This window comes from Sphaerodactylus townsendi, linkage group LG04, assembly GCF_021028975.2.
Source record: "Sphaerodactylus townsendi isolate TG3544 linkage group LG04, MPM_Stown_v2.3, whole genome shotgun sequence".
In the NCBI taxonomy this organism is placed as follows: Eukaryota; Metazoa; Chordata; class Lepidosauria; order Squamata; family Sphaerodactylidae; genus Sphaerodactylus; species Sphaerodactylus townsendi.
The window spans coordinates 916,579-932,541 of NC_059428.1; the positions used below are offsets into that span (position 1 = coordinate 916,579).

The following is a 15,963-nucleotide window of genomic DNA, read 5'->3' on the forward strand; positions in this document are numbered from 1 at the left end:
GTTGCCAATGCCAGCTCTCTGCCCTCAGCTTTGTGAGCGTGCCCCCCCCCCCCAGTGAACAAAAACATCACCTTGGAAGCGGTCCATCTTTTCTGCCTGTTGGTGGCGGTGCCTAGATGTGGGCATAGCTGGTAGAAGAGAGCACAGAGCAGGTCAGGGGAGCGCTATGGACACCAAGCCTGGCTGCCCAGCCCGCTCGAGCCACTTTCTCTGCTTGGGAACAGCTTCAGGCTTGCCCCCAGGAGGGCAGGCAGGCGCTTGGGGGACAAAGAGGCTGCCCTCCCAAGCCTCTGCCTGGCTCAAGGCCACAGCCACCAAGAAGCCAATCCAGCAAGAGGTTGGCAAGGAAAGGGCCTGCACCCTTCAACAAACAGGCAAAGCCCTGAGGTCCCTCTGGCCAGTTGAGTGGAGCCTTTACCTTCTGTGGCAGGCCCTTGGGCCGCACCCTGGCTGGTCAGTGGGGTCCTGGTCATCTTCTCTTCTCCACCTAAAAGTCAACAGAAGCCCTGAATCAGGCTGGCACATGCAGAGATGCCTCAACGCGGCCCAGTTCTGACCCATGGGTCTGTCTCCAAATCATAGTTGCATTAGTAGTCACTAGATGGGAGATTCAAGGACTCCAAGTGTGCGGAACGAAGCCCCAGTTAGAGAGGAAGATATCCCAGGTGTCTTGAAGGTCAGGTGGGAAAAGAATCCAAGCTGGGGCAGAGGTAATTAAAAGTCGCAGAAAAATGAGCCTTGGAACTTCTTGCCTCAAGGAAATATGTAACCCCCACCCCGCATTTCGGAATCCATAGGGGGCATCTGTATTGGGCTTAGATTTTATTGTCACTTCACGCTGTTTGGATTCCATGTCCTTCGGATACAGCTCTGCTAAATGAAAGAACTGAGTTTTAATTGAACTGCAGGAGTCTGCCAACATGAGACCTCCTCAGTGCCAGGCCGGCAGTACAATGAGTACCAGCTGGGAACATCCCACAGAGCCCAGCCAGAGCCAGGGCGGCGGCAATATAAACATGGCAGCCTTGTGCTTGGGCAACTTTCTGCAGGAAGGGAGACTCTCAACAGTTGCTCTCACCTGTGGCACACGCCCGAAAGCACTCCGTCTTTGACAGGAAGTTATTGGAGTTGCCTCCGCAGCCCCCAAAGATGAAGTTCTGGCATGTCTGGCTCGTGGCATTGTACCACCACCTGGGAAAGGCAGCCCTGCACTTGCCAACCACGTAGGGCAAGCGACAGTCATCTGAAAGCACACAGGCACGGAGCTAAGCGAGGCAGTCCTGGGCTCCTTCACCAAAGAAAGGAGCTCTCTTTGGCCCTCAGAACAGCCATGACCAGAATCCCCATCGCAGAGGCGACATCTGCCAAGCCAGCCCTGGAAACAATGCCTCAGAAGGTGGTTAACCCCCAACCCCCCACCCCCGACATCACCCAGGAGCTGGGGGGGGGGGTCAGTGCAGCAGTCAATTCCCATCTGCATAAATCCTCCCATTCAGAGGAGTTCAGTGCCCACTGCAAAGGCAGCAGCACAGCCTGAGAGAGGCAGCATGGTGTAGTGGTTAGACCAGGGGTAGGGAACCTGCGGCTCTCCAGATGTTCAGGAACTACAATTCCCATCAGCCTCTGTCAGCATGGCCCCTTTTCCTTCCTTTCCCCACAACAGACACCATGAGAGGGGCAGGTGGGGCTGAAAGAGCACTAAAGAACTGTGACCGGCCCAAGGTCACTTCAAGTGTGAATCAAACAGGGACGTAGGTATAGATTTTTGGGGGGGGGTTGGGGGTGTGGCCACGCCCCCACTCACCCCCGGGGGCGTGGCCACACCTCCCCAAGCCCCACCCCTGTCTTAGTGCTTATTAAAGCAGCTGTCTGAGGTGGGGGATGGCAGACTCCCCTGCCCCGCCCTCCCCCACCCTCCCCCAACTGGGCTCGCAGCTGGCAGCCCCTTCTGCCCCCCCCTCTGGGCAGAGGCGTAGCTAGGGAAAATGGAGCCCGGTGCAAAATCTGAGTCCCCCCCATGGGCGGCCACTGTGATCTGGAATCCACCCCCAAACAGCATCACTTTCAATGGTGTTTAAACTAGAGAGCCCACATTCTCCTTTTAAATCCACCTTAAAGGGAGAATCTGGGGTCCCCAGTTAACACAACATTGAAAGTGATGCTGTTTTGGGGTGGATTCTCCCCCACCCTGAAGCAACATCACTTTCTGAGGTGCTGTGTGGTGTCTGGGCTGTGTGGCCGTGTTCTCGCAGCATTCTCTCCTGACGTTTCATCTGCATCCTCTGAAGATGCCAGCCACAGATGCAGGGGAAACGTCAGGAGAGAATACTGCTAGAACACGGCCATACAGCTCAGAAACCACACAGCACCTCAGTGACTCCAGCCGTGAAAGCCTTCGACAATTCAGTGAGCATCACTTTCAGTGTTCAAACTGGGGACCTTAAATCCATGCCGAAGGGGGTGGATTTAAAAGGAGAATCTGGGGAAATTTGGGGGGTGCCTGCTGTCAGGGGTGTTAAGCTAGCAGCACCAAACTTTCAGGGTATCTTTAGAAGACTTTCCTAATGATACCACCCAGGTTTGGTGAAGTTTGGTTCAGGGGGTCCAATGTTATGGACCCTCAAAGGTGTAGCCCCCATCTGCTATTAGCTCTCATTGGAAACAATGGGGGATGGGGCACCCCCTTTGGGAGTTCATAGCTTTGGACCCCCTTGGCCAAACTTCACAAAACCTGGGTGGTATCAGTAAGTGACCCTCCTGATGATACCTCCCAGTTTTGGTGAAGTTTGGTCTAGGGGGTCCAAAGTTATGGTCCCTCAAAGGGGGTGCTCCATCCCCCATTGTTTCCAATGGGAGCTGATAGAAGATGAAAAAAACCCTCAAAAAGCTATGGACTCTCAAAGGGAACCCCATCTTCTATTAGCTCCCATTGGAAACAATGGGGGATGGAGCACCCCCTTTGAGAGACCATAACTTTTGACCCCCTGAACCAGACTTCACCAAACTTGGGTAGAATTATCAGGAGAGTCCCCCAAAAAGTTCCTGAAATTTTGGTGCCGCTAGCCTAAAAACTGCGCCCCTGCAGGCCAAAAACTGGAAAAAAACACTAAAAATTACAAAAAACCAACAACGGGGCGGAGCTTTGGACATGTAATGAGGGGGTTTGAACCCAAGACCCCCCCTTACCTACCTCCTTCAAGTTAGAGTTCACCTGCTCTTAACCACTACCACATGCTGTTAACGGAAGGATCGCAGCTTTGTGCTGAACACGCATGTGCCTATAAAATCTCCAGTGTATTTTAAACGTGGACAATTTTTTTGAGAGGGGAGGGGGCTTTTCCAAAGTCTTCAACAAGATTCCTCTTTGGGGACTGTTTTCTAGGGACCGCCTGCACAGCAGCTTCCTGATGCCTCGAAGAGAGGGCCTTTCGGGGGGGGGGGCAGTTTTCCCGCACAGCGACTGCTGGACCTCCCCGTGGAAGCTGGCCCGGCTGCATTTCCGAGCCTTTCGCTCCGCAGAGGCCGGCTGTGGGGCAGAGGCGGGTTCTGCCCCCGGCGCTGGGCGGAGGAGGAAGCGCGGCCGGGCCAGGTGACTCAGGAAGGAGAGCCCCCCCCCCCCAACAGGCCCAACCGGTTTCGGCCGGGCTGCCCAACCCAACAGCAGGGATGAGGTTGCCCTGTTGCTGGGCCAGCGCCAGAGGGGACCGACCGCGCTCCAAAGGACGGCGAGAGATCCCTTCGCGCCCCCACCTCGACACCAGCAGACTCCCGCCGCTAACTGGCCCTTCAGCGCTGCGCCCGCTGCCTCCTTCCTCCCCGCGGTCCCCTGTGAACCCCTGCTCGGGCCTGGCAGCCTTCTCCTTCATCTGAGAGTGGCCCCCGCCGCGCCCCCCGCCGCCAAGAGCAGCAGCAGCAGCAGCTCCGCCGAGAGTCCGAGCGAGGCCCCACCGCCCATGGCCGCCTCCGGGAGCGAAGTGCGGGGCGAGCCAGGGGCGCGGCCTCGACCTCGGCAGGTGAGCCGCCCCCGCCAATCGCCGCGCCGCGCGTCACAAGGGGCGGTGCGGCGGCGGCCTCGGCCCAGGTGCGGGGGGCTCCTGCCGCACTTGCCTCTCTCTGCCCGCCCCGGAGGTTGGCCCCTGCGCGCCGCCCTGGCCGCCTTTCTGGCGGAGCCTCCGGCGGCCGGGGAAGGAAGGGCGGCCGCCGCCTGTCCTGCAGGGGTGAAGAGCAGCGGGCCCGGCTCTCGGCAGGTATCCGCGGGAGGACGGGGGCAGGGGGCGGCGGGCTTCCTTCCCCTCGGCCGAGAGCCCAGGAAGGAAGGGGGGCGGGGGGGCGGGCGGGCCGGGGCTCCCGCGAGGTGGCGCTCCGGAGCAGCCTGGCGGGGGGCGGGGCGCCTGCCTGCCGGGGTCCGCCCCCTGCTCGGGGCCGCTAAAAGGGCGGCGGGGCCGCCCGGCGCCTCGTCGGGTCGGGGCTGAGATGGCTGCGCACCGCGTGGGGAGGCGGCTGGGCCGGGCGTCTCCGGCGCGCTCCGGCGAGCTCTCTCCGGGGATGACCCGAGCGGAGCGGACGCCCAGCCCGGGGATCCAGCGGCGCCAAGCGCGAGTCACCGTCAAGTACGACCGCCGGGAGTTGCAGCGGCGCCTCGATACGGAGAAGTGGATCGACGGGCGCCTGGAGGACCTCTACCGGGGCAGGGTGAGGCGGGCGGACGGGCGGGCGGGCGGGGAGCGCAGCTGGGGGGGGGGGCGGCTTTGTTTCCTCTCGGCCCTCTTTGCTGTCTCTCTCCCCTGTCGCGGCGCCCACGGAGACGACCCTCTGTGCTCCGTCCATAGCCAAGTGAGGCTCCTCCGCCCTCCGGGTGGGAGCAGGAGGTCTGGCCAACCCGGGCAGATGTGGGGCGGCGGTGGCGGAGAGGAGGCGCCCTCGGGTTTCCCCTGCGGCGGCAGAGGCAGCAGCAGAGGGGCCGAGGCTTCCTGGAGGGAGCGGTCGCCTCCGCGGCCTGCCGCTGACCTCAGCGGGGAAGGGGCTGATGGTGCCTGGGGGCAGCTCCTGCCTTGTCTCCCTCGTGAGGCCCAGGGGTCAGGGGCTGCCGTCTGCTCTCTGGGGTAAGAGCATCTGGCAGGTGGCCTGGAGGGGAGGCTGTTGTGAGGGCCGTTAAAGACCTGTCTGGTCCTGTGATTGGTCCCCTCAGCTTCCCCCCCCCCCCTTCACTTATTTCCTTTTGTCTCAGGAGACCCTGGCAGAGGTCGCTTTGGGGCTGGTGGAGACCTCCTGCCTGATGAATGGTGTGCAGAAGAACCCAGGCTGGAAACAGCAGGCCCATTGGGCCGGGTGGGGCTGGAGGGGGCAGTCTCCTTGGCCTATTCACCTCCAGGGCTGGAAGGTCTGGCCTTGGCTCCTGAGCGTGGCACCAGGACAGGTGCAGGTGAACTCCCACAGGGAAGGAGCTGCGGAAGGGAAACCCCAGCAACGGGGGTCTCTGCCCCCGTTTCCTGCTGCTTGGGCTGCAGGTCATGGCTGCAACTGGTGCTTCCTTGCAGGAGTTCATCTCTCCCCTCCCCCCGTGGCGTAGCGCCAAGGGTGTGTGTGGGGGGGTACAGGGACACAAGGCGTATGCTTGCCCCCCACCCAATTTCTCCTAGCTCTGGCCCCGCCCCCCTCATCTGAGGTCCCCCCACTACTTTGCCTTTAATCCTGGGCAGAATTAAAGTGCTCCCAATCTGACAAACAGGTTCCAGTCTGTGCCCAAGCAAAACTCCCTAATCTTTAGAGTGCCACATGGCTCCTGTTCCTTTGTTGTGCCAGAACGGCCCACCTATGTTCTAGAACCGCACTCATTCTGTTTGGGACCCCCAATTTCCCTCCCTGCCCCCTTTCCAGAGCGCATCCTTGAGTCCGTAGCTGTCATGTGCAGCAGGGCTGGTTTTCCAAGGGCCTTCATTTGCCCCCTGCAGTTGCCCTGCTGACTCACCCCAGAGGCCCACTAGCCAGCTGGACCCCCACCCCACCCCACCCCAAGAGCTCATGAGCAGGCCGAAGGCAGGCGTGGGCCCTCCAGGCTCCCAGGCTTTGGTGGTCTAGACTGCCTCTGCACATGCAGGTTTGTTTCTCTCCACGGAGATGGATGTTGATGGAAAGGGGTGCCTGTTTTGAGCCGTACCATTCCCAAGCAAGGGGGGGCATTTGGAGTGATAGACTTCTTGAAAGGAAGGCGGGAGAGAAGCAGCCCTCTTTATAGTTGGGGGGGGTGCCTTTCTGGCTGCCGAGCAACCCATTATCTCGCCTGCTGCCTCTCCCCCCTCCTGCCCCGGAATGGCTTCCTCGTGCCAAGGGAGGGGCTGATCTGGAGAAGAAGCGCCTCAACCCGGCCATGAAAGGAAAGCCTTTGTTGCATCCCTGGGGAGTCTGACTGAGGAGCTGGCTTCGACTGCCTGGCCTATGTGGGGACAAAGGAAGAGTCTTGTCTGGGGCAGATTCTGGCCCCTATCCCCCCACTGGACTTTCAGAGTGGTGGATTCCTCCGGAAGCAATATCAGAACTGGGAATACCAGTTGACTCCCTTTCCCATTGCAGACCCTGCAGACCCCTCCTCACCCTTCAGAGTTCGTCTGCCGTGGAGGGAGATCTCCCCCCCCCCCCCCCCCCCCCCCCCCCCCCCCCGGGTTGTCCTCCGGGGGGGGGGGAGCCCCCCCCCCCCCCCCCCCGCCACCCAGCCTCGCTGTAATTGGAGCAGTCTGGGGCTGATGCTGAGCAAGGCCTTTTATAAGCAAAAGAGAAGGCAGGGAGTAGGTGCTCGTGTGGTGCAAGCGGGGGCGGGGGGTCCCTTCTGACAGATGCTTTTGGTACCTTTTGCTTCTAATGCTGGTTGCTGGCACAATCTCAGCGCGTGACCCTGGATGCGCACACATGTCCAGGGGTTGCAGAAGAGGGGCAGGGTCATGGCTGAGCGTCCCAGGCTCCACCCCAGGAAGAAGGGGCAGGCGTGAGGTGATGGGGAGGCCCTGGGGTGCCACGGCCCCTCTGAGGAGACCGCCGTCCTGGCTCCGGTGGACCCCAGTTGTCCAGTTCAGCACGAGGCAGCTGTGTATGTGGAGAGCAGCCGTGGCTGGGCTTGCAAGAGGTCCCCCGTTCAGTTCCCAGCATCTCCATTTAAAAGCATCAGGCGGGAAGGGCCGGGGAAGAGAGCTGCTGCTGCTGCTGCTGCTGGCCTTGGGGGGTTCTGACTTTGGGGGATCGTTCCGTCAAAGGCCGCTTCGAGTGTGTTCAGAAGCCTCTGCAGCCACGGCTGGGATGTGCCCACCTGGCTGGCTGGTTGGCTGGGGGAGATCAGGGCAGAGCTGGCAGCAACACCAAAGGGGCAATCGGGCGGGCACTTCATTTTCACTTCCAAGTGAAAAACCTTTTTTCTGCAAACACATTTCTCTGAGCCTGAAGGGTTTCCTGACGGTGAGGGCTGTGGGAGCGAGGATTGGCATGTGCCAAGTCTCCCTGAGGGTGACTTTGCTTGCCCTGGGCAGCCCCTTGGAACTGTGGCCTGGAGAGAGAAGGCCAGAATGACCCCCCCACCCCACTCTGGTTGCAGGAAACAGAGATGCCAGATGAAGTAAACATTGATGATCTCCTGGAGATGGCCACAGATGAGGAGAGGGCCACCAAACTGCAGGTGGGTGTCTGCTCCTGGCTGTCTGCTCCCCCAGGATGCCCCCAGGGCACTGGGCCAGCCTTTGATTCTTGTCTCCTTCCAGGGCCTTCTGGAGTCATGTGGCAACGCAGAGGTGGGCGTCACTCTGTGAGCATCTCCTGTGATGTGAGGCAGAGGGTGGCTGGTTCCCCCCCCCCCAAATGTCCTTTCAAGCCCCCTTCTGTGGTCTGACTCACCTGCTCCAGCTTGTGGCATGTCCTGGCCTCCCATCACTCTGGGGAGTTGGGAAGAGGGGCACTGCTCCCATGGGCCTCTCGGACCTGACTTTGGGCCCAGTATCAGAGCAGGCAAGACTTACTTTTTGTCTCCCACTGCAGGGCTTCATCAAGGAGCTGCTTCAGAAGTTGCAAGGCCTCCGGACAGAGCACGTCCTTCGGCGTACGAGCCCCAATGCCCGGGAGGCCTTGGCACAGGGCTTGCAAAGCCATGAGTAGGCGAGGAGGGGGAGAGCAAAGATGCTCAGGGAAGAGTTGCTGCAGAAGCCAGGGGGACCTGGCCACCCAGCCAAAGGTGGGGAGTGAAGGCCCCCAGCTACCACCACCACCCCTGTCTCTCCTGCACATAGCTTGGGCCCATCAGCCTTTCCAAACATGCTTCACATTTTGTATAAAGCTCTGTACAGTAAGACATGATCTTTGTGCAATGTTACCCTGTAATAAAATTGCTCAGTTGTTTCTCCTCTTTGCTCAATTGTGCAGTTTGGGGGGTGGGGGGCAAGTAGGAGTCACCTTGGCCACCCCATTGTAGGCTACTGTAGCATTTCTTTAGATTCTCAGTGGAATGATCCCTACCTGCCACGGCCTCTTGCATCCCTGTCCAAAATGGTGATTCCTCAAGTCAGTCTGCTCCACACTAGCCGGCTGTGCTTCTTGGTGGATTTCATGCTCCTGACCCAAACTTCATTGCTGAATAGGGCTTGCTGGAACATTCTCCCCGCCCCCCCCCCCCACACATACCTGGCTTGCTGCTTGCTCCCTTTTGCTGCCGTCCCCCAATAATACTGCATGTCCATAGGCCTGGTTGTACTGAAGTTCTCTGTTTCCTGCCTGGCTGAGCTTCCAGCTGCTGTTCACCCTCCCTTCAGCAGTCTTGGAGCTGGGTCTGCCAGAACCGCCCTTAGCTGGAGGACCCCTCCCTGTGTTCCCACACAGAGAGGCCCCAACCTGACTGGTGGCTGGTCCTGCTTCTGAGTGGCAGCAGCGGACCCCTCCCCCTGTGCCCTGTTGACAGTCTGGAATGAATGACTAAGAACATAAGAAAGAGCTTGTTGGATCACACCAATCTAGTCCAGCACTCTGCTACTCACAGTGGCCCACCAGGTGCCTTTGGGAGCTCACGTGCAGGATGTGAAAGCAATGGCCTGCTGCTGCTGCTCCCAAGCACCTGGTCTGCTAAGGCGTTTGCAATCTCAGATGAAGGAAGATCAAGATTGGCAGCCATACACTGACTTCTCCATAAATCTGTCCAAGCCCCTTTTAAAGCTATCCAGGTTAGTGGCCATCACCAGTAAACAGTGGCGTTCCTGCCTAGGGACAGGGGGTACCCTATGTCCCCGGGCGCCCCCCCATTTGGTCACGTGGGGGGGCGCCAACATTTCAGGGTCGTTTGTGTATTTTTAAATTTTTTAAGTGTTTTTTCACGTTCCGGCCTGCAGGGGGCGCATTTTTAAGGCTATCGGCACCAAAATTTCAGGGTATCATCCAGATACTGTCCTGATGATACCACCCAAATTTGGTGATGTTTGGTTTAGGGGTGCCAAAGTTATGGACCCCCCCCAAATGGGGGATGCCCCATCCCCATTGTTTTCTAATGGAAGCTTAACAGGAGATGGGGGTTCTACCCATTTGAGGGACCATAAACTTTGGTTTCGAACATAACTTCACCAAATCTTGGGTGGCATCCTAAGAATAGTTACCAGAATGATACCCGGAAATTTTGGGTGTCACTAGCTTTAAAAAATACACCCTTCCAGGCACCCTGCAAGAAATTTGCCCAAGATTCTTTGTTTTGCAGTGACTTTACTCCATTGTAGCCAATGGGGAATTTCCGAGTGTGTAGGCAGGCTGCACATTTTTTTGAAGATAGAGGGCACCAGATCCTTTCCAGAGGTGGCTCTAGGAAGGCCCTCCTGGTAATGGCCAGGCATCCAGGTTTGGAGCCCTTTTCTTCTGGGGGTTAAATTTTTGGGCCCCCCAAAAGGCTTTTTTTGTTTCCCCCCTTCTCCACATGAAGGCCTGGGGGCTGATTTCTCCCAAAACTCCCTCAACCCCCCCCCCCCCCACTCCAGAAGCTAAAGCTCACCAAGATTGGATGCTATTACTCCAAGGAACCTCTTTGGAGTCACCTTGAAAGTCTGGCACCTCTATCTTCAAAAAAAATGTGCAGCCTGCCTCAGAAATTCTCATTAGCTACAATGGAGCAAAGTCACTGCAAAAAAAACAAAGAATCTTGGGCATAATTTCTTGGGGTGCCTGAAGGGATGTATTTTTAAAGCTAGTGACACCAACAACATTTCAGGGTATCATCTGGTAACTATTCTTGCTTTGATGCCACCCAAGTTTGGTGAAGAAGTTATGTTCAGGGAAACCAAAGTTATGGACCCCCAAATGGGTTGCAGCCCCCCATCTCCTGTTAGCTTCCATTGAAAACCAGTGGGGATGGGGGGCATTCCATTTGAGGGGGGGTCCATAACTCTTGCTGCCCCTGAACCAAACATTGCCAAACTCAGGTAGGTATCATCAGTGGGCAGTCTCTGGATGATGCCTCCTGAAATCATGGTGCCAGGGCCTTAGCTTTAAAATGCGCTCCCTGCAGGCTGAAAAAAACACCAAAAATACCCCCCCCAAAACCCAAATACTTTGCATTCGCATTTGAGGTAATTTTTTGGAGCAGGACATAATCAGACAATTCCTTTTGTCTGGAATGTGCCCAAATTTGTCCACAGATTCCAGCCGAATCTGCTATTTGTTTCATCTGAATCTCCAACCCTCAAAAAGTGGATGTTGTTTTCAGGGTGGGGGAGAATCCACACTCCCAAAGTAGCATCACTCTTCTCAATTTTGTTTTAACTGGGGACCCCAGATTTGATTCTCCCTTTAAGGTAGATTTAAAAGAAGAATCTGAGCTCTCCTAGTTTAAACACCAATGAAAGTGGATTCCACTGGGAGGTGTTTCTGGTGAGAGATGATGCTGACATTTGTTTGGTAAATGCCTTTTGCTGGGGGTGATTTTGTGAGAGATTTCGCATGTTTAATACCCACTTGCACTAAAGGCTTGGAATTGTTTTCTCTAGGCTAACAACCTACCACCTCATAGGGTCGTTGTGATTAGGAAATTAGGAAAAGAGTTGGTGGGTAGAGAGCCATGTATGTTTTGATGGGAGTGGGAGGTGATTTGTGAGCTGGTACAAAAAATAATTGTTTGGTCATGGTGGGGGAGGGTGGCCGCCCATACACCGGGCCGGGGGGGGGGGCGCCAAACTCAGGTTTTGTCCCCGGGCGCCAGTTTGCCTAGGTATGCCCCTGCCAGTAAACATGCTTCACATGGAATATGTGGCAGCATATTCCAAACACCAATCACACGTTGCGTGAAGAAGTGTTTCCTTTTATTAGTCCTAATTCTTCCCCCCAGCATTTTCAATGAATGCCCCCTGGTTCTAGTATTGTGAGAAAGAGAGAAAAATTTCTCTCTGTCAACATTTTCTACCCCATGCATAATTTTTAGACTTCAATCATATTGCCCCTCGGACGTCTCCTCTCCAAACTAAAGAGGCCCAAACGCTGCAGCCTCTCCTCATAAGGAAGGTGCTCCAGTCCCTCAATCATCCTCCTTGCCCTTCTCTGCCCTTTTTCTATCTCCTCAATATCCTTTTTGAGATGTGGCGACCAGAACTGAACACAGTACTCCAAGGGCAGTCGCACCACTGCTTTATATAAGGGCATGACAATCTTTGCAGTTTTATTATCAACTCCTTTCCTAATTATCCCCAGTCTGTGACTGATAGCACTGACCCCTGTAGCGTGTATGTGAAGTTTGGATTTTTGCCCCTGTGACATTTTGCTACATTGAACTGCATTTGCCATTTCTGAGCCCACTCACCTAATTTATCAAGGTCCACTTGGAGCTCTTCGCAATCCTTCGTGGTTCTCACCACCCTACATAATTTGGCATCATCTGCAAACTTGGCCACCACGCTACCCACCCCTACTTCCAGGTCCTTTATGAATAGGTTAAAGAGCACTGGTCCCAATACGGATCCTTGGGGGACACCACTCCCGACATCTCTCCATTGTGAGAACTTCCCATTTACACCCACCCTTTGCCTCCTTTTTCTCAACCAGTTTTTAATCCATAGGAGGACTTCCCTCTTATTCCTTGAATGCTGAGTTTTCTCAACAGTCTCTGGTGAGGAACTTTGTCAAAAGCCTTTTGAAAATCCAAGTAGACAATGTCCACCGGTTCCCCCTTATCCACATGCCTGTTTACACCCTCAAAGAACTCTAGCAAGTTTGTAAGGCAGGCCTTGCCTCTGCAAAAGCCATGCTGACTCTTCCTCAGCAGGTCTTGCTTTATGTTTTATAATTTTATCTTTAACAAGCAGGCCCGGCCACGCGTTGCTGTGGCAATTGTCCTTCTCATCACAGTCCGCAACCCACACAGATGTCCATGCAGGTCCAATGATCCCCAGCATAGCCTTTTGGGGTGGTCAAATGGAATCCCTCTTTCCCTTTTCAATGCACATCGTTATATGGTGCTGTCTTGTTTTTTTAGTATAAGGTAACCCTTCCCATTCCACAACGGAGCTGTCCAGAGTGCGAATCCCGCTGTCCATGAGGCTGGTTGGGACAATCGCACAGTCCCTGGCTTGGCCAAAGGCAGAACTGGGGCAAGCAGGCTATCCCAGTCCAGTAAGCAGCAGAGGCAGGGGGTGAGGCGCTCAGATCGAATGGCCAGCTCCCCTGGGTTCCTTAAAGGGCCATGTGTGCAAAGAAGCAAGAGCCAGTAGTGTTGGTTCACCCCGCACCCCGATGGGATTTTCTTAGAAAAAAAGGTGGCATAAACTCCAGCCTGCCGCTTTTAGTAAAAGAGAGCTGTGGCGAATATGGGTGAGGAAGTGGGTAAGTGGTGGTTGGATGTGAGGGAGGGCAGAGTGAGGTGTGTGAGGATGAGCTGGATGTGTATTGTGTGGTAGCAGTGGGTGAGGCACAGAGAGTGAAAGTTACCTGCGTGTGAGGGGGGGAACCCCACCTGACGTCTCACACAGCAAAGTGTGTATGTGTTTCACTTCCACTTGTATTACCTATTTACTGTTTTAACTGCTCATCTCTGCCCATCTGCACGAACTTTCTAAGCCCTCATCCCAAGCCCTCAGGCCACAGACAGACAGGCTGCACGAACAGTCTAAGGGTGACATTTGAACACAAACAGCTTCATGGCCTGGGGTGCCAGGAAAAAGATGTTTTACCTGGCTCAGGTATGGACTTTCAGCGATTTGAAGGACTGATTGCCTGCCCGCAACAGGGAGGGAAATCCTGTGAAAATTTGGGGGCAAACACACTGTTAGATTTTTATATAGATAGATAGATGATAGATTCTACTAATTTACCAGGCACAGATGTCCAACTGACTGGCCTGTAATTTCCCCCCCGCCCCCCCCCCCCCCGACCCTTTCTTAGAGATTGGTGTGACATTGGCCATCTTCCAGTCTTCAGGGGTGGAGGCAGATTTCGGGGATAAGCTGCACTGAACAGAAGTATCCCTTCGCGTGGGGGGACAACACTGCAGCTTCCCTGTAGGAGAGGCACGGGGGGGGGGCGGTTTCAGTGCAGCAGCCCCTTTTTTGGAGGGCTCATCTCCAGCACAGAGTGTGGGGAGGGGGGAGGTGCTCATGGGATCTGGTTGTGCACCAGTGGCCTAAAAACAGTTGGGCGGAAGCCACGGTAGCCTGCCCAGCCCCTGCCCTGCAACGTAGAAATTGAGTATTTCCACTGGAGGAATGGCTGGGCTGATCCTAGGAGTGGACCAGGAAGTTAAAAGGGCAAGTTTTGCAGGGCCACAAGCCAGTTTTAGCCGTTGCCTCCCACCTACACCATATCCCGCAACTGGAAGCAATGCAGGCAGAGGAGGTGGGAAGCTGAAACCAAAAACCACCACTGAGGAGGGGCTGGGCTGGGCTCTGCTTGCTGCTGACCACCAATGGCCCTCTGGGGGAGGGGGCCAGTAGGAAATGCCCTTGTAAGTGCTGTAAGCACCCAAAGTACTGCAGGAACCAGACAGCTCCACCTTCTCCATCACTGACCCATCTGAAACACCAGGACTGCGGGAGCTGCCCTTTTGACAATCACAGCCAGTTGGACAGTGGTCCCTGCAGCCTGTGCATTTGGCCGCTGAAGAGCTCTGCCTGCCTCCTGCTTTCCCCTCCTGCCACTTCTCTGCTTTTAGAGTATAGTTGTGTCACTGGAGCATTCGTTCTTTCCCCTTCCCTCCTCCCCAGAGTACACACTGCCCTCCTTTTCATCAACAAGGGTTTTGTTTTCCCTGTCAACCTGTGCCAGCCATTCAGTTGCAGACAACTTCACAACCTATTCTTCCACATCAGCTTCCAGCTCTGGAGGATTCAAAGTGTGCCCCTTCAAGGAGGACCAGACCTAGAGGAGGCTCCCCTCTGCCCACCAAGGATGTAAACATCCGTTCCAGCTGCCCTCCTGGTGTGGGGGGCAGGCAACCTCCTAGGACAAGCTGAGCCCAGCAGCCGGCTCTCATTGCCTTATTTGGGAAAAGGCAAAGGGTGTGCACACTGGTATGCGTGTGCATCCACCCCCCCCCCCCCACCATGAATGAGGGGCAACAGAGGCAGCAGGAGACAGTGGGGAACAGCCACCAAGTGGGGCTAGCAGAGCCGGGGGCAGCCCCCACTGGACTGCAGTTAAGGAGGCCGCTCTGGGTGTGTGCTTGTGTGCCTGGAATCTCCAGCTTCCCTGTCAGAGCAGCTGGGAGGCAGCCATGTCTGTTTACATCTTGCGGGGATGAGTCATCCAGCCGGTCAAGCCAGGCGCCCCCTCGCCTCGGACGGGCGGAGGAGAAGCATAGCTGTCCTCCGGCCCTGCTTCCGCTGGCCTCCCATGAGGAAGGGGAGAGAGAGCAGCAGCGCCACGATGGCGGAGAACAGCAAGGCCAGATTCGTGCTCCCAGCATGGGGGTGCCCAGTGCTCCCTGCCAGAAAGCCGCGTGGGCTCATTTAGAGGAGGCTGAGCCCCCAACTCAGACCACCACTTTCCTGATGCACTTCAGAAAAAGAGGAGTTGGATTTTATACCCCACTTCTCTCTACCCTCCAGGAGTCTCAAAGTAGCTGACAATCCCCTTCCTTCTCCCCAGAACAGACACCTCGTGAGGTGGGGATATTGAGAGACTGTGACCGGCTCAGGTTCATCCAGCAGGCTTCATGTGGAGGAGTGGGGAATCGAACCCAGTTCTCCGTATTAGAGTCCGCTGCTCTTAACCACTGCACCACACTTCTGTGTGTCTGACTGCCAAAGTGTTCAAATGGTTCTGAAACTCCCACCCCTTCCTGCTGACAATTTGATTCCTCTTCCTTCTGGAGCTAAGTGCACAGGTGGGGTGGGGAGGGGTGGGGGGAAGGGCAAGTGAGAGGCTGCCTCTATGGGTGGAGAAGGTGAGAATGATGACTGAGCAGCACCTGCCCTCTGATGGCTGCTGAGGGCAACAGCTTTCCAAGACTGCCCTTGCAGGGGACTTTCGGGTTATGACCTCTTGATAGCTGGCAGCTGCTAGTGATGGGGGAATCACAAAGACTTCTTTCCTCTTCGGTCAAGATCAGTGGAGGTGAGGTCTGGATTGGCTAACCAGTGGCACCAACATGGAGCAGGAGAGATCAGTCGACACAAGCAGCTGGATAACACCCCCGCCTCCCTGGCTCCCAGAAAGCTTAGAAGCAGGATCTCCGGATGCAAGTGCATGGCGCACACCCTGGTCCACTGCACATGAAGCAGCACCCAGTTTCATTCCTGCAGGCGCATGATGTCCAGCCAAGATGCTGCCTGTTCCTGCGGAGTCAGCTGTTTTGTCAGCCCCTTGATCTTCACTTGCTTGGTTCTGTGTCTCCACACCGGAGGACAATCAACAGAAATCGTGCCTTCCTGGAGTGGCAAAGATAGTCAGTGGAAGCGGCGAGGGGCAGGTATTCTGTGGGGCTTTGGGGGCACTCTGTCAGTATTCCTCCACAATCCACAGCACATCCAAGAA

The 15,963-nt window shown here is 56.1% G+C and overlaps 2 protein-coding genes across 8 annotated transcripts in view; both read left to right on the forward strand.

Moving 5' to 3' along the window:
- The window catches only part of SPTBN4 (spectrin beta, non-erythrocytic 4), a 573,187-nt gene that overhangs the window by 303,485 nt on the left and 253,739 nt on the right, over positions 1 to 15,963 (forward strand). The window lies entirely within an intron of this gene.
- LOC125430687 (protein phosphatase 1 regulatory subunit 14A-like) lies at positions 3,954 to 8,373 on the forward strand. Its single transcript, XM_048492815.1, has 5 exons — positions 3,954 to 4,081; positions 4,248 to 4,692; positions 7,580 to 7,660; positions 7,743 to 7,772; positions 8,017 to 8,373. The coding sequence occupies exons 1-5, from the start codon at positions 3,954 to 3,956 to the stop codon at positions 8,131 to 8,133; spliced, it is 801 nt and encodes a 266-aa protein (XP_048348772.1). The 3' UTR covers positions 8,134 to 8,373.